This window comes from Lemur catta, chromosome 18 (assembly GCF_020740605.2).
Source record: "Lemur catta isolate mLemCat1 chromosome 18, mLemCat1.pri, whole genome shotgun sequence".
In the NCBI taxonomy this organism is placed as follows: Eukaryota; Metazoa; Chordata; class Mammalia; order Primates; family Lemuridae; genus Lemur; species Lemur catta.
The window spans coordinates 6,042,304-6,059,210 of record NC_059145.1 but is presented as its reverse complement, the minus strand read 5'-3'; the positions used below and the strand labels follow the sequence as shown (position 1 = coordinate 6,059,210).

The following is a 16,907-nucleotide window of genomic DNA, read 5'->3' as shown; positions in this document are numbered from 1 at the left end:
CGGCCATGGAGGTGAGAGGACTTGGGACTGGGGCCGGGGCGTGGCCCACACCAGATCAGTCCCTGGAGGCCCAGAGCAGCAGGCCCAAAGGGATCTGGACTTCTTTATTAACAGACATGAGCACGACCCGTTACAGAAGTTTGTGCTTTCCAAAAAAAAAAAACAGTTACTGAATGTGAAAAAGGAACCCAAGCAAAGAGGAAGGAGTTGGGGAAGAGCCCCATCCACAGACCCGACCTGAATCTCGCCTAGGGCCTCCAGCCTGGGACCTGCCCGGCAGGAGAGGGCGGGGTAGCCGAGGGGCCCCAGCTGGGCCTGCTACTTCCTTTGGGCCAGGCAGGGAGTGGGTCCCAGGGAGCCAGAGCCCATGAGCCATTTATTGCCATGTTTTAAAATTCGTGCAAAATATCTGAAGCCCTGGACACAGAATACAAAGTGATATTTTTCCAAGAAACATAAAACTAGGAAAAGAGGTGGGGGGACATTTTCCCACCAGAGCTCCCCCCACACCAGGCCCCAAGCAGGGTGAGGCCTCTGCCCCGGCCAGCTGAGCAGGAAGGACTAAGAGCTACAGTCTGGACCCGGCAGGAAGGGTGGAATTTGCAACAGCGGCTCAACTACCAACGGGAGGAAAACCAGTCAACTGTACAAGTCTCCTATCAACTTTAAAAAAAAAAAAAGAGAGAAAAGCTGTAAAAGTCAGGCCCTGTGGGTAGGGAAGCGGCCAAGTCCTGGGCCATGGCCGGAATCCGGAGTAGGTGCCAGGCGGAACTGCTGCGAATGCAGGCGTGGCGGGCCGTCTGGCCAGAGGCGGCACGGGTGGGCGGCCTTGGCGAGGGCACCTAGGACTGGCACCACTGCTAATCGCCACCCTCGAAGCCCTCCTCCTCTTCCGGTACTGGGTCTGCATCCCAGCAGGTGATGTCGATTTCTGTGGTGTTGGGAGAAGAGAGGACTTAAGGAGATGGCCCAGCACATCCATGATTTTGTCCCTAACCTCTGGGAGCTGTGCCAGTAGTGTGTGTATATGGGGCTGCCTGCCCACACTCAAACCCAGACCACCAGCAGAATTCCCCCCCATCCACCCCAGTACTACCTGGAGGCTTGTTGTAGAACACAGGAGGCGGAGCCTTTGCACACAGCTCTTCCGATTGGGCAAACTCCTCCTCCTGTGACTGACTGAAGTACCCCTCACTGGCCTGCAGGGGAAAGAAAGCACCAGGTCACTGGGCCCCACCCAGCAGGACTAGGGCTGACCTATCAGGCCTGAGCCCGTTTCCTCAGCAACCAATGATTCCATCAGTGGTTGCCAGGGAAACACAGAAGCCTGCCTTGGGAACAAAAGCAGAGGTGGTCCAGGGAGGGGGAGTGGAATGAGCATCCCCCCAAATAATGTGGGTCACAGAGATGGGTACTGCTGCAGGCTTGAGGAATGCCGAGCCAGCCCCCTGTTTAGCCCTGACTACCAGCCCTCCCCCAGGCTGCCCCTGCCCCACCTGGGTCCCCTCCTTCTGGGTGGTCTCGCCATTGGTCAGCAGGTGGGGTTCCGGCTCTGGCTCCTGCTCCAGCTCCCCGAAAGCTGAGGGCAGAGCTTGGGCCTGGGGGGCAGCCAGGGGCTCCCCTTCTGCTTCCTCCTCTGGGTCACAGAAGGTAGCTGGCGGCTCAGGCAGCTCATCAAAATTGAGAAGGTTGGTACAACCTCCGCCTACTGGCAGCAGGGGCTCCTGAGCCACCTCGTCCAGCAGGGGCACCTCTGCCAGGGTGACCTCAGTACCCGAGGATGGCGTGGGGGCCAGGGGCTCAGCCTGGAGTGCAGAGGCCCCTTCCCCGTCACCAGGCCATAGGTTGATGAGGCTGGCAGTGGTGGGGGGGACATTGTTGGCAATAGTGGTGTCAGCAGTGGCAGCAGCAGATTCAATGGTGTCAGCTGCATTGGCATCAGCCACCGAGGTGTCGGCCACAGTGGTGTCGGCTGCGGCAGGCTCCACGGGGGCAGCCGCAACAGCCTGCTCTGGAGACTCCTCCAAGAATGTCAAGTCCTCCTCAGGCCTGTCTTGCTCCCGGGGGGGCGCCTGTGCCTGAGGGGCCTCCTCCACGGGGCCAGCCCAGGCCTGAGGGGCTGCTGCTCTGGTCTCTTCACTGTCCAGGCTGGGGCAAGGCTCCTGGGTCTCTGTCACAGCACAGATGGAGGAGACAGATGCCAATCAGCTCCTTTGGGGAAGGATGGAGACCCTGGGCGGCCACCTACAATACCCTGTCCACCCACTGAGGAGAGAGGGAGTTAGGGACTTCTACGCAGGGTTCCTCTCAGCACCAGCTTGCACCCCAGTATCCCTTTACCTAGTGTCTTTAAACCGCTCAGCAGCCCCAGGAGGCAGGCACTGAGGTTTAGAGAGTGCAGGTCTGACTGCAAACCGGGGCTGCTCCCTGCCACAGGCACTCCCAGGGCAGTACAGGCATGGTAATAGGTGGCCCAGATCCCTGGGGAGCTGTTACCATGGCAACTTGGGGTTCCCAGCCCAGGGGATGACGGGAGGCCTGGTGCAGGTTGGGTCCCTCTCTCACCTTGGGCTGGCAGGGGCGGCGGCGGCAGTGGCGGAGGCTGTGAGGACGTGACCTCATCCAGGGCCCGTTCGACCTGCTCAGTGACAGGAGTGGAGGCTGTGCTCGAGTCGGATGGGCTCCGGGTGGGGATGGGGGTAGGCGCCATCCTCCGGTGGCTGTCCAGGTGGCTGCCTGCGGGAAAACCCCCAGGTTGGTCAGTGGGGTGGAGGAGCCAGGTAGGACCAAGACTGTCCACCGGGGACCTGGCCAGCACCTCCTCTCTGGAGTCTGGGTGGGGGCTGGGAGCTCCCCAGGCCCCCAGGGGCCAGACTACGGCTCCAGACCCTATAAGGCAGGCCCCTGGGGGCCAGTGCCCCATAGGGCCAGGGGCAAGAGGCAGGCAGTACCTGCTCTGGGGGACAAACACCAGAGATCAGCGGTCGGGCTAGGGGAGCGAGGGCGGGGGGCTGCTGGGAAGCGGGGCCCTCCTTACCCCCCGCCGAGGCCTGGGGCTGCTACCTACATGGGAGGGAGGAAGAGAGGTTTGGGGTGCGGTGACAGGTGATATAGGGAAAGGGAGTCCGTGGAGGGGAGGAGGAGGAAGAGGAGGAGGAGGAAGGCCCACTGTCCGATGCCTTTATGAAAGGGCAGTACGGACGACCTGCCGAGAGAGACAGACAGAGAGAGAGACAGAGGACAAGAGAGGGTCAGTCTCCCCCACCCCTGCCCGAGGCCTCACCCACCCCCAAGGCCGGCCCTGGATGTCCAAGCCACCTCCAGCCAGGGTGCACACTCAGCCAAGCCCAGCAGCAAACACACAGCAAGGAGCCTGCTACACACAGCCAGCCTCTAAGCAGAGTGCAACCAGGACAGCCCGCACACTCAGGGCCAAGCACACTAGACCGGCAGATGGGGTGTGACAGTGCCAGAGTGCTGGCGCGGAGCACACAGAGGGGCCAAACACGGAGCCCAGGTGCAGGAGCCAGGCTGCTCAAACTCAGCCAGGGAGAGAACCCACCCCACATGCACCCCCAACCCTTCAGGCCAGACCTAGTTCACCCCAGCAGGGCTGCTCCCTGCAGCTGGTGGTGTGCCTCAGCCCATGCCCGAGCTTCCCAGTTGGCCCTGGCACTGCCCATTGCTCAGCCAAGGCCCAACATCAGCACTGCCCCCGGCCCTTCTCAGGGTCCTGCCACCTGGGAAGCGGTGGGTGGAAGCACGTTGGATGAAGGGTCTCGCCTTCTCCAAGGAGTCCTTGGGCAAGGCCTCCCTTCCAAGAAAGAGTCCAAGAGTCCCAGAGAGGCTCAGGGCCAGGACCTGAGGAGTAGGAGTCAGGTGGGGGTGAGGCCTGGGACTACCTGGCCGGTGGTTGAAGGGCAAGGGCACATCACAGCTGCCCGTAGAGGCCGATGCCACTCGTTCCTGCTGCTTGAAGAACTCCCGGGGGTTGTCAGGCCGCTGGGCAATAATGGCTGCTGCCTCCTGAGGGCACAAGGGTTGGCACTGGGCTGGGCTGGGCCCAGCTGAGGCAGCCCCTGCCCACCTCACCCGTACTGTGCCCCCACCTCTCACCTCTACCTCTGATTCCGACTTCTTCATCTGGGTTTCTTCTTCCTCATCCCGCTGGTCACCCTGGAAACCAAAGGGACAGTGTCCTGGGCACCCACCCCCGCAGGGACTCTTGGCCTTCTTACAGCCTGTATGTTTCTTCCATGATCTTGCAGAAAGGGTCTCAGAGGCAGCACCCCTGCTCCACCACCACCCACACACACAGCACCTCTCCCCACCCTCCAGGTGCTTGGCCAGGGTGCCTGGACACCCAGGCCAGGTGCCTGGACACCCGGCTCACGCACCTGCTTGCTCCCCCTACATCTAAGCAGGTGCCCAGTGCCACCGAGGAGTACACCTTGCTTTGCAGCTAACTTCTCTTGGACCTCCTAGCCCTGTACCAGGGTCACCACACTCCTGTCGGTGCCTCCTGGACCCTGGGATCATGGCCCAGGCTCCTCACTGGTCCCAGCCTCCCTGCTCTCCCCACTGAGCTCCCCTCTATAGACCCTGAAAGGACCTTCCCCAAATCCAGATCAGACCATGCTTTTCCCGAGCTTAAAGCCACAGCCAGCACTGGCTGAGTATGACCCACAGATGGCTTTTGTTTTGCTGCTATGGTTATTTTTAAACTATGTTAATTAGTTGCCACTACTTAAAAATCAGGAACTCTCATACTGAAATTGGGATCCCAGTTTCTCTTAAAATGCCACAGGCCCTGGCAACACTACCCGCATGCCCCAAAAGCAGCTGTGGGCCAGGGTGGCGCTGTAGCTGCTCACCGCAGCCCCCACCACGCCCCACTGGGCTTCACCTGGCTGCTTCTCGCTGTGAGGTAGGCAGGCCGGTGCAGGTAGGCAGGCCCCGGCCAGGCGCACGTGCCCTCCCCCACCTGACCTAGCCCTCACCCCTCCACACGCCCCCAGCCGCCCCCACTCGCCCGCTCTGAGGGAGACGTCAAGTCCTCAGCTCCAGCTCCGTGCAGTCACGGCTCCTGGAACAGGCGTGCCCTTGCCCACCTCTGCCTTGGCATGGCAGACCTCTCTCTCCGCTCAACCAACTCCCACCCCACGTCCTGCCCTCTGGTTCCAGCCTCAGCCTGGGCACTGCCTCCTGGGTGTTCCTGGCATTCAGCACAGATTCCATCACATCACAATTTCCTGTTTCCCCCACCCTCTGTGAGTGACACAGGATGAGGACCTGGGTCTGTGTGAGCGGCCAGCACCCAAGGTTGGTACATGTTTGTTCAACTAACTCACTGCACCAAAGACCCCTTACTCAGCAGCCCCTGCTGCTCACGTGGCAGATGAGGCAGGTGGGACTGCTGAGCAAGGAGAAGCCACAGGTGAGGAGGTGACGGAACAGGGCTTCTTTGTTTCTGAGCACGTAACCTAGAACTTAAACTTGTCATCAGAGTGCACCAGAAGGGCCCTTCATATAATAGGGCCCCCTCAAGAGGGCTGTCACTTCAACAATAACTTTGTGTCTTCCAGGATGAAGTGTCAACTCCCCCTCTGACCTTGCCCTCCCTTCCCTACCAAATGCCCTCCTCAGCCCGCTGGGCTCCAGTCTGGCCGGGCTCCTTGCCTTCCCATAAACACACGTGCATCTGACCAGCCTTTGGTACTCTGCCCCCGCCTAGTGTAACCTCACTAGGCTCCTCTGCCTTGTTCAAAAAAAGGACCAGGCTGGACCCAGTGGCTCACACTTGTAATCCCAGCACTCTGAGAGACCAAGGCAGGAGGATCACCCGCAGGAGTTTAAGACCATCTCAAAAAAAAAAACAAAAAAAGGACCAGAGGCAGCTTACCACAAAGGCTTTACTATCATCCATTCAAACAACACTGAAACAAGGGCTATGGCTAAGAGAGATCAATACACTAACCATAAGGGTCAAGAGCACTGCTGTGCCTAAGCATTTTCATATACATGGGAGCTCCCTGGCAGCCCAGGCAAAAAGATGACCCAGACAAGGAACACAATTCTTATTAACGGGAGAGAAAGCAGAACAGCTCCTTAAACCACGAGAAAGCATTTTATGGTGCTAAATCTCAAAGTCTCTCACATGGGAACTTCCTTAAAGGACTTGAAGTTACAAGGCCACCACACTGACCTGGAATGTCCACTGTCACTGTCACATAAGAGAAACTGGGATCCCACATTGATGGGCCAGTTGGGACTATATATAACATAATGGTATGAGCCCCTCAAACTTTGCCTGAAATGTTGATAATTGGTGGAAATGAGCAATTAGCTCAGTGGTTCACTATACTATTCTAACTGTATGTGTATGTGTGTGTGTGTGTTTGAAATTTTAGCATAAGCTTTTTCAAAAAAACCTTAAAATGGGCCAGGCATGGTGGCTCACACCTGTAATCCTAGAACTCTGGCAGGCCGAGGTGGGAGGATAGCTTAAGGTCAGGAGTTAGTGACCAGCCTGAGCAAGAGTGAGACCCTATCTCTACTAAAAATAGAAAAAATTAGCCAGCCAACTAAAAATAGAAACAAAAAAATTAGCTGGGCATGGTGGTGCATGCCTGTAGTCCCAGCTACTCGGGAGGCTGAGGCAGGAGGATCGCTTGAGCCCAGGAGTTTGAGGTTGCTGTGCGCTAGGCTGATGCCACGGCACTCTAGCCCGGGTGACAGAGTGAGACGCTGTCTAAAAAAAAGAAAAACCTTGAAATGGATAAACAAAATGTGTGATATATACACACAATGGAATATTGTTCAGCCTTTAAAAAGAAGGAAATTCTGACACGTGCTACAACATGGACGGACCTTGAGAAAACATGCTAAGTGAAATAAGCCAGTCACAAAGGGAGACCCTATATGAGGTACCCAGAGTAATCAAATTCAGAGACAGAAAGTAGAATGGTGGCTGCCAGGGGCTAGGGGGTAGGGGACTGGGGAGTTATCGTTCAGTGGGGACAGAGTTTTGCAAGAGGGAAAAGTTCTGGAGGTGGCGGTGGCTGCACAACACTGTGAATGTGCTTAATGCCACCGAACTGCACACTTCAAAATGGTCGAAATGGCATCTTTTATGTTATGCATGTTTTACAATTAAAAACGGAGAAATGAATCAACTCATTAAAAAAAAATATCTTGCCCATCTTGCTCTCCACCTCATTTCTAATGCCTGGCACGTGCAGGGGGCCAGTGTTTGCTGAGTGGAGGACCGCGGCTGCCGTGTACCAACCTCGCATCATCTCCACCCATCCTCGGGCTGATGTGATCGGAGTGACCTACGATGGCCACTTAGTGCTGATGCCTACAAGACTGTCTTGCCTCCTCCTTCTCAGCCTCCTGTGAGTATGACCATGACGCTTGTCTGAGTCCCAATGGCCCAAGACCTGCCCTTCGCAGTCCCAATCCAGGTGAGTCTCACCCTGTCTCCGCTCCTGAACTGAACCACATTTAGTCCTCAACTATTAGCTATTTCTGAAATACTAAATTCAGTTCAAAGCATGAATATCTGACTGCACTGTGATTTTCAGGGACCAATCCACAGGACCCACGAGCCATTCCCAGAGTTTGGAATGCACCCCTGGAAGAAGCGGCTGCACCCCTGGAAGATTTGGACAGCACCCCTGGAAGAAGCGGCTGCTCCAGAGGAGACGCTGCACGCTGAGCACAGCTGCTCAGAGCACCAGCCCGGGCGCGTCCACGCAGCTCCGCAGCACTCGCATGGCGGGACCAGGCCTCGAGCCTACATGTAGGAACTGTGTCTAATCCACCCTGGGCCCCCCAGGCCCCACTGGGGAGGGGACGGGGAGGCTGGTCAGTGGGGGTCTGGGTCAAGGTGGATTTTCTCTTTGAATCTAGAGTATGAGCTTCTCCAGGGTAGCTTTCTCCACAGCCAGAGGCCAGAGCCTGACATGATGGGGCGCCAGCCTGGATGTTCCATGGCCCCCCATGCCCATGCAGGTCCTCAGAACACCGGTGCTGTCCCCAAGCCACTCCCGAGACCCAGGAACAAAGTGACCATCCTCACTTTCTGGACCAGGAGACAGGAGCCCTGGCAAAGAACTTACAAAGATAGACTGCTCTTTCAACCTCCTCTTGGCCTCTTCAGCTTCTAAAGTCTGCTGTTTCCTCCTGGAACAATAAATATAAGCAGCCAGCACCCCTGCAGGGCGGCCTGGGGACCCCAGCAGCCACGTGGGCGGGTTCACCTGTGCTCCTCGATCTGCTGTTCCCGCTCCCGGTAGCGCCGCTCCCGCTCCTCCTGCTCCTGCCGCTCCTGCTCCATCCGCTCCTGCTCAAACCTCAGCCTCTCATCCAGGGCCTTCTTCCGCTCCTCCTCCTTCCTCAGCTCTTCCTCCTTCTGCAGGCCACAGAGCATGGCAGCCCCTGAGCCTGGGGGCCTGGCCTGCCCTCGGGCCCTCCCTAGCCCAGGGCTGGGGAGCCAGTTGTTTGAGGGGTCAGGGAGAGCGGTGGGCACAAGGCCAAGAAGGCTTGCTCTTTCACGCTGTCCCAAGTGAGGGGCTCAGGGCTTCCCCACGCGGCCCGGGAAGGGCAGCTCAGCCTGAAGGCCAGGCGAAGGCTCCCATACCTTGGCCTGCTCCCAGAACTGCTCACGGTTAATCCGCTTCATCTCTACAGCCGCGTCCGTCTTCTGGTAGGTGGTGCCCTGCAGAGTCAAATGAGCGGGCATGAGCAGAGAGAGCAGGCTGAATGCCTTGGGAGCCCCCACATGCAAAGGGTAGGCACTAGGAAGGTCCTGGCAGGCCAGACTCGGGCGTCAGGACGTGCGGGCAGGGCCGGGCAGCCCCAGGCACACACTGACCACGGGCTCGGCGTTCTCATCCTCTCGCAGCCGCAGCCGGTGCAGCACAGGGCTGGAGAGCCGCGCCAGCCCATTGGAGAGCCGCTGCCCAATGGCGCCTGCGTCGATGTCTTCCACGCTGCTGGCATTCACGATCACATCGACACCCTTCCACAAGAAGGCAGTGTTCAGGCCGCATCCCAGCTCTTTACCATTACTGCCCTTCACACACACACCAGGCCCTGGGTGGCTGTCCCCAACCCTACAAGCCCTGGCCCCATACACACCTGGAAGAACTCAGCCACCTTTGCCACATGGCTGGCACAAGCGCACTTACGGGCATCAGGCACGTCTTCACCCACCTGCAAAGTACCCAGCAAAGAGGGGGTTAGGAAAGGGCCCTGCATGATGAGGTGCCAGGCCCCCGACTTCCTTCCCCGGGGCTAGCGGGGTTCTCTCTCTCCACCGGTGTCAAAGGGCAGCGGCGGGTGGAGGGTGACAGCTCTGGGCCTTCAGCTCCCTTCCCCAGCCCGAAGCTACATACCCAGTTGATGAGCACGTATTTTGGTAGCGCAGCCTGGGAGTCCTTGACGCTGCAGAAGCCGTACATCACCTTCTGGTTCTCGAAGTGGCCCGAAAGCTCCTGCAAGCCCCCTTCTGGGAGAGTCAAGAGAGGGTCAGGACTCTCCATCTCCTACACCCTTACCCCAAAAGGTGCCTGGAACCCAAAGACTCCTCATGGGCTCTGCAGGCCCCCGAGGGGTCTTCTGGCCTCTGAGGTCTGGAGGTTGCAGAGCTCTGTGCTGGTATAGAGTGGCGGTAAGGGGCAGACAGTGTCTAGCTTTGCCTCAGATCCCTCCAGGGCCTGATCTGGGGCAGGACTGGGGAAGTGCTTGTTCCTCACACATCCTCATGTCTCCTCGTCGCACATCATCACATCTCACCAGGTGCTAGTGCCCAGCGGGGTAAAATAAAGCCTCCCTCCTCTGGAGAAGGTGGTGTCAATCCAGGCCGGCCCTGTCAGGCCCCTTCCCTCTCAGCCATGTGACTCTGGGCAAGTCACTTTCCCTCTCTGAAGCTCAGTCTTCTCAGAAGTCAAATGTTAGATGAGGCTCCCTCCCTTCCCACTTGGGACCACAGGGATGATGCAAGGAAGGAGGAAGGACACCCGCCAGACCAGCGTGGGTCTGCTGGCTGCAGGTGGGAAGGTGGCTGGGGGCCCAGTCAGGCGGGTGGGGAAGAAAACCACCAGAGGAGGGACAGAGAGGAAGGTGAGGGAAAGGCTGGAATTCTTACCTCCTGAGGCTGCAAGCTTGAGGTCATCTGATCCATCCTCATATGTGTACAGAGCCCTGGGAAGGGGGGGTGGGGGTGTCTCATCAAACTATCAGGGCCCAGGCCACCAGTTTTGGGTGGGGATGGCCCTGGGGAGGAGGAGGGACACAGAGGGGACAGAACAGAAGGGGCAGGGCTCCTGCTATTGCCGTGACAACAGGGCCAGGCACCATTTCATGTAAGCGCCAGCAGGGTGCATACTGGTAGCCCTGTGGGGGCCTGGGGCAGGTGGGGAGCAGGCAATGAGAGGAGAAATTGCTGCCTGGTCGAGCTCAGTGCGTCCTGGCCCTGGCCCTGGCAGCCTACAACCCAGTGGAGCGGGTGTGCAATGGAGATTCCAAGGCGACGGTTCCTTGGTTACCGTTCCCTGGCTACCACGATCCTCATCCCCCATTGGCCGGTGCCAGGAACCTACCTGGCACGTGCCTTGGTACCCACTGCCCCTCCCCACCACGGGAGGAAAGGGGAGGAGACAGAACCTGGTGCACCCACAACTCTGGGCATCCCCCAGTAACCATGGCAACCTGGCAACTGGCACACGACTGGCCCACCCCAGCTGCATTCTCCTGGAACACAAAGGACCCTGGAGACCCGCCCTCAGCCTCAATCTCCGCCTCTCTGAAATGGGGATGAGGTCACTGCAGTCACTCTGCCCAGACTCTAGCCCCAGGGCAGCTGTGCTCTCCTGGCCTTCCAGCCCCTAGGCTGCCTCCACCCAGCAGAGGTCTCCTGGGACTGCCCCTTTCCTTCTGCCTTAGCTTGGCCAGAAAGCTGACCTAGCAGCCTTCCTCCCTCCTCCTCCTTGGCTTCGTCAGGCCCGCAGTGAGGGGAGTGCAGAGACACCTCCCACCCGGACCTAGGCAGGGCTGAGGACCAGCTGGGAGGGAGGAAGGGCCCTGGCACCTGGGAAGGGCCTTGTCCCTGAGGTTCAGAAGGGCTCAGACCCTTCTCCAAACTATTCCCCAGTGCCAAGGCAGGAGGCTGTGAGGAGCGGGGGCAGCAGAGAAGGGCAATGAGAAGAGAAGCAGGGAGAGGAGGCAGAGAGGAAGACAAAAGAAAGGAGAGAAGAGAAGGGAGGAAGAGGAAATGAAGGAGGGGGTGAGGGACGGGAGGAGGAGGAAGTCTGGCCCCAGCCCCAGGAGGTTACTGCCAGGGCCAAATGGCCCCCAGCCACACCCTGTCCCAATCCCCCACCCCACCTCTAGAAAAGGACACAGGTGCGCTGTGGGGCTGGGAGCTCCTGATCCAACTGTTGCCCCTGCCCCAGCCCGGCCCTGACAGCTGCCTCCCAGCACAGCTGTCCCACCACCTGTCTGGCTGCCCTAACCCAGCCCTGGGAACAAAGGGCCCTCAGAGAAGCAGGGTCTGCCCCTCTCCTTTCACAGATGGGAAACTGAGGCAGAGCCCAGGGATCCTGGTTCCCAGGAACTGCTCTAGACATTACCCCAATTTGGGATGACTTGTCTTTGCCTTGCCCAGGCTCTACAAGCCCCTTCCATCCTCAGTCCCTGCCGGCCCATCTCTTGCCACCTCTTCCTGCTCTGGCCACAGCCCGTCCCCAACAGAAACCACACCTCGGTTCAAACCCTTCAGCAGCCCACCTCCCTCAGCTCCACCCCGGCCTGCCTTTCCATCAGAACACACTTGGGTCACCCTGGACGGCTCCCCATTCCAAGCCTGGTGCTAGAGAGGTCCCACTCAGGACCCTTTGCCTGTGGTTCTTTCACCCGGAAGGCCAGGTCTGCTTCTCTGCCCCACGCCTGCCCCCAACTGGATCCTTCCATCCTGCAGGGCCCAGTGCCAGCTCCCCAGGCAGTCTCCCCCAAGCTGCACCTCCCCAGGGCACCCACCACACCCAGCAGGGCCGTGAGACCAGTACTTCGCAAACACACCAGAGGCACCCTGGGCCTGGCGGTGAATCTACTGGGCATCCGCTGGGCATCCGGGGGGTAGGGAGGAATCTACACATCTCTCCAGCTCCATCCCCTGAGGACAGATACCGCCCCAGACTGGAAGCTTTGTGAAGGCAAGCACTGACTCAGTCAATGAACACACACTGTTCTCTGGGTCCCAGGGCCCAGCACAGAGCAGCGCCAGTAGGTGTCTGTGATACTGACACAAACTCTTAGAAACCATCTAGGCCAGAGAAACTGGACTAGGGTGAGGTGGGAGCTGGCCTGTGGCAGTTCCAGGGAGATCCTGGGGTCAGCTGGGGGTGGGGGCTGAAGGCAGGTAGACCCCTCAGGACAATCCCACCCACAGGATGTTAGAGCTGGGAAGGCCGTGGGTGTGCTAGATATGGTTGAGCCCAATCTCCTCTTCTTCTTTCCAAGAGGACCAGAGACTTGTTTGTGGTCACACAGTGAATAATATCACAATGAGGGCAACAGTGCCCTTTTTCACTGCACAACCTGACTTCCTGGGTTCCCTGTTCCCAGTGCCAGGGCAATGGTTCATTTCAGAGACCCTGGCATCTAGGAGTGAGCTCCCCCCAATCACTCCCTCCCTTATTAAAGGCAAGGAAAGGGAGGGCAGCCAGCAATTGTACCCAAGATACCCCTCCCTCTGGGCAGACCCTAAGTGCAAGGTCTACCCTTGAGCCTCAAGACCTCACCACACCCCTGGTTCTACGCTGGGCACTGGGGGCACTCAGGCCCCTTCTGCAGGATGTGGTCCTCACGGCCTTCTTTCAAAATGCAATCTGGGCCTTTGGGAGTGAGCAACTGTGCATATGCAGGGTGCGTGCATGCGTCTGCGTGTGTCCCACACACAACCCAGATGGGGGGGTGACGCATGCCAGTGATGAATAACTTGCTTTGGCCACATGGATGATGCTGGGCAGTGGGAGCCCAGGCCTCTGCTGAACAGGATGTGGGGCAGCAGTGCTGTGTGGCCCTGGCACTAGGCTGCTAGAGCTCTCCTTTGGGGGGTTAGGAGAAAATGGGGTGGTGGCAGACAATACCCCTCAAAGTAGAGGTTGAGGGAGGTGTTCTGGGGTGGGTTGTGCCTCTTCCCAGGCAGGGCCTTATCCCAGGGCCAGCTCTTCCATCGGGCCAAGCCGGCCACTTGCCCAGAGCTCCTCCCATGATCTCAGCACCCCAGGGACAGGGCTGGGACAACGGGCGGGCGGCCTGCCTGCTTAGCCTGTGCCGGCCTCTCCTGTGACTGACCTGCAGGACAGGAGAGCTCGTCTCCCGCGTCCATCCTTCCAGGCTGGCTGCCCGCCAGTGCTGCAGTACCATGGCATGGAGGCCTGGCCATCTTGTCCCCTTCTCCAGCCCCCAGGTCAGTGTCCCTACCTGGCTGCCCTCCCAGTGTGAGGGTGAGGCCAGTGCAAGTGGGGTCCCTCAGACCTACCCTTGCTCTGTGCCTCGGTTTCCTCCAGAAGAAGAGCCTATTTCCTGTCTGCTGGGGGAGGAGAGGCCTTGGAACAGAATGGACACCTGCTCCGTAAGAAAAGTATTTTGGGGGGATGATGATTCCAGGATGGGGCACTGTGGAACCCCTTGGTTTTCTTTTCCTGCCACACCAGGGCCTCCAGCCCCAGAGCAGGTGGTCCACATCCTACCCCGCTCAGGGGGAGACGACAGCTGGGGGGGGCGGAGAGGGGCAGTCCAGCTCCGCCCCCATCAGGGACCCAGTAACCCTTGCTGGGAACCCGAGGGATCTACTCATTCCACTCATCCCTCTTTGGGGGCTCCCTCCTCTTGTTCTCCATAAGGCTTTCTCCCAGGGACTTTGGCTGGCCCCCTAGACAAGCAGCTCGGTCCCCTCGGTAGCCCCCAGCCCAGCTGCCCTGTCCCTGCCATTCCCTTCAGGTCGGGGAGAGGAGGGCTCATCCCTGCCTCCTCAGCAACCCGGGAGAGGTATGGGAGTCACTTTGCAGTCGCCATGTGGCAGTGAGCAGCCTTCCATCACAGTCCAGTCCAGGTTGGGGGGGAAGAAGGCCAACTCCGAGAGGTCCCCGGTGGGCGGGGCGCCCCGGCCCCCAGCCCGCTCCGCTCCTCCCCCGCCCTAGCTTTCCTTTGTGCTGCGGCCCGGCCCAGCCAAGCCAGGCAGGCTGCGTCGGCTTCGCTAGCTCGGTCCCCGCCCCGTCCCCGCCCGGTCCCCGCCGGGTCCTCACACGCTGGAAGGTGGAGAAGGTGCCCTTGGCCGCCCCGTGCACACCTGTCCCCTGGGCCCGGGGGAGGAGGGAGGCGGTGGGAGTGGGGGATGGGCTCCCGCAGGGCCACGCGGCCCCGGGCCACACATCTGGACCCCGCGTCTATCTGGCCCGCGTCCGGCCGCCCGCTCCCACCGCGCGCCCGGGGCACCTCGGGGCGCCAGGGGCCCGGCAGTGCCCCGCCCGGCCGGCCGGCCCCTCCCCCGGCGCGCACAAAGGCAGCCCCTCCCCGGCGCTCCCGGCCGCTGCACCATTTCGGGGTCTCCTCCCCCCTCTCGGCGGCGGGGCCGGATGGAAACAAAGGCGCGGCGGCGGCGGCGGCGGCGGGGACAAAGGGGCCGGGGGCGGGGGCGGGGGGGCTCACCAGTCGGCCGCGCTCTCCTCCCGAATCACCTCTTCGTACGCCGCCAGCAGCTCCAGGCGGTGGCCGCTGAAGCTGACGCCGGCCATGCTTCGGGCCGGACCGAGGCTGAACGGACGGACGCACGGACGGACGGACGGACCGAGAGGGAGGGAGGGAAAGAGGGAGCCGCCGCCGCCGCCTCTGAGCCTCTGCAGCGCTGCGAGCCGCGCGAGCCAGGGCCGGGGGAGGGGAGCCGGCCGGCGGGGGGCGGGGGGCGCTGGCTCCGCCCGGCTCGCTCCCTCCCCGCTCGGTCCTAGCGCCGCCCCGGCCGGCCCAGGGGGAGGCCCGCCCCCCCTTCCCGGCCTGCCCCGGGTGCCCCCAGGCCCCTGGCCCACGCGCCCTGCACGCGGCGCCCGGCCGAGCTGCCCCTCGCTGCCCAGGCCCGTGGCCCGCAAGTCCCAAACCCTCCCCTGCCCTGGCCCGTCCCTGACTGCAACCTAGGCTCACCCTCTTCCCAGCCCCAAAGGCAGCCCCAATCTGGTCCAGCCTCACCCATTGCTTCATTCACCTCCACCCCGACTTCACCACCATCCCTGGTCCATCCTGACCCCTAACCCCAACCCAGTTCACGTGCCAGCCCACTCCTGGCCCGTCTGCAGCCCACCTCTCTCCCTGAAAGAGAAGTCCGTTCCTGGTCCCGCCCATCACTGTCCACTGCCATCTGAGTCCCAACCCCAAATCCATCCCAGTTCCTTTCCCGTCCCAGCTTCAGCCCCACTCCCAACTCCATGCTTAGCACGTGCTCTCCCCCATTCACCACCCCATCCCTGGCTGCACCCTCCTCCTGTCCTAGGCCTGGCCTGATCCAGTTGCTAACCACACTCCTCTATCCGTGCTCCATGGCCTTGTCATCTCAGGCCAGTCCCAGCCCCTTCACCACTGCCAGCCTCTCTTCCCACCCAGCCTGTGCCCTCTCAGACGACCACCTAGGAAATCCCTTGCCCTCTCTCCCAAGCCTCACTCTCCCGGAAGCAGCATCGAACCCCAGATGCCCAGGGCAGGGTTCCTCGAAGGACTCTCGGGGCAGAACCTCCAGGCACCTTTATTTCCTAAGACTCTGAGCACAGAAAGGCCTGGGGCGGCAGAGGAGTGGACACGACGCCAGGGCCTCCTGGAACTTCTCCATTCCTTGCTGGGGTGGGACCCTGAAACCCTCCACAGCTCTCAGAAGCCTTTTGCACCACTACAAAGCCTCCCAACCCCATCTTCCCAGGGGAGGGGACAGAACCTGAGCACACTTCACCTGATCCAATCTGGGGTAGAGGAGAAGGTGGTTCCAGCTGGGCCTCCTAGTTCTTTTTTTTTTTTTTTCCAGAGTCTTGCACTGTTGCCCCAGTTAGAGTGCCGTGACATCATCACAGCTCACTGCAGCCTCCAACTCCTGGGCTCAAGCGATCCTCCTGCCTCAGCCTCCTGAGCAGCTGGGACTACAGGCGCCACCACCATGCCCGCCCAGCTAGTTTTTATATTTTTAGTAGAGATGGGTTCTCACTTTTGCTCAGGCTGGTCTCAAACTCCTGCCTCAGCCTCCCAGAGTGCTAGGATTTACAGGCTTGAGCCACCATGCCCTGGCTTGGGCCTCCTAGTTCTGAGTTGGCATCCCAGGAGAGGGAGGGCAGTGTGCGCCTATGTCCAGCAGTGGTGGAGAACCCATTTAAAACTCAAAACATCCCATAGGCTCCGTCTCAAGAACTCTTGGTGCCCACTCTGCCCATGGCCCCCACTAGAGTGAGGCCCAGGCAAGGTCAACTCAGGCTCTGTGCCCTAGACCAACTGGCCATTAGGTGCAGTTGGGATGCAGTGGGGATCCCTAAGTGAGTGGATGACACAGGGTAGGGAAGTGGAGGGGTGAGGCGCCGTGGGGAGGACAGAGCTTCAGCCATCCCCCACCATTGGGCAGGAAGAGTAGGATTCTGGGGAGGGAGGAGATCCTGTAGCCTCGAGGATTCTGGGGAGGGGTGGGCAGATGGCTGGGCATCTGCATCTCTGGCCTCAGCCTCTTCCTGCTTCCTTTGACTTGTCCTAGCTCACAGCTCCCACTCCCCCGCCAGGCTCCTGCACACTCAATCTCAGATCCCCAAAACAGAAGCCCTAAGTGGACCCTTCCTCAAACTCCTGCCTCCCCACCAGCCACCTACAAACTCTGCAGC

The 16,907-nt window shown here is 60.2% G+C and overlaps 1 protein-coding gene across 3 annotated transcripts; it reads right to left on the bottom strand.

The window, feature by feature from the left end:
- Positions 1 to 88: 88 nt before the first annotated feature.
- On the bottom strand, positions 89 to 15,020 carry DBN1 (drebrin 1). 3 transcript variants are annotated; one of them, XM_045530566.1, is made up of 15 exons: positions 14,719 to 14,931; positions 10,154 to 10,209; positions 9,402 to 9,514; positions 9,145 to 9,219; positions 8,879 to 9,025; positions 8,645 to 8,722; positions 8,265 to 8,416; positions 8,124 to 8,187; positions 4,117 to 4,176; positions 3,903 to 4,026; positions 3,068 to 3,205; positions 2,566 to 2,736; positions 1,497 to 2,170; positions 1,097 to 1,199; positions 89 to 931 (listed from the first exon to the last, which is right to left on the bottom strand). In XM_045530566.1, exons 1-15 carry the CDS (start codon positions 14,802 to 14,804, stop codon positions 861 to 863), a joined length of 2,112 nt encoding a protein of 703 aa, XP_045386522.1. In that variant the 5' UTR covers positions 14,805 to 14,931; the 3' UTR covers positions 89 to 860. The 3 variants fall into 3 exon arrangements, with proteins under 3 accessions (XP_045386522.1, XP_045386520.1, XP_045386521.1); XM_045530564.1 differs by lacking the exon at positions 3,068 to 3,205 and having other exon boundaries at positions 14,719 to 15,020; XM_045530565.1 differs by lacking the exon at positions 3,068 to 3,205 and having other exon boundaries at positions 4,123 to 4,176.
- Positions 15,021 to 16,907: the final 1,887 nt, after the last annotated feature.

Bases quoted from the DNA above. Each gene is read 5' to 3' on its own strand.
- DBN1 (XM_045530566.1), bottom strand. From the start codon at position 14,804: ATGGCCGGCGTCAGCTTCAGCGGCCACCGCCTGGAGCTGCTGGCGGCG. The intron at 8,723-8,878 runs GTCAGTGTGTGC...TTGACTCTGCAG, and splicing joins ATGAGAACGCCGAGCCCGTG to GGCACCACCTACCAGAAGAC. The intron at 2,737-3,067 runs GTAGGTAGCAGC...GTTTTCCCGCAG, and splicing joins CCTCTCTTCCTCCCTCCCAT to GCAGCCACCTGGACAGCCAC.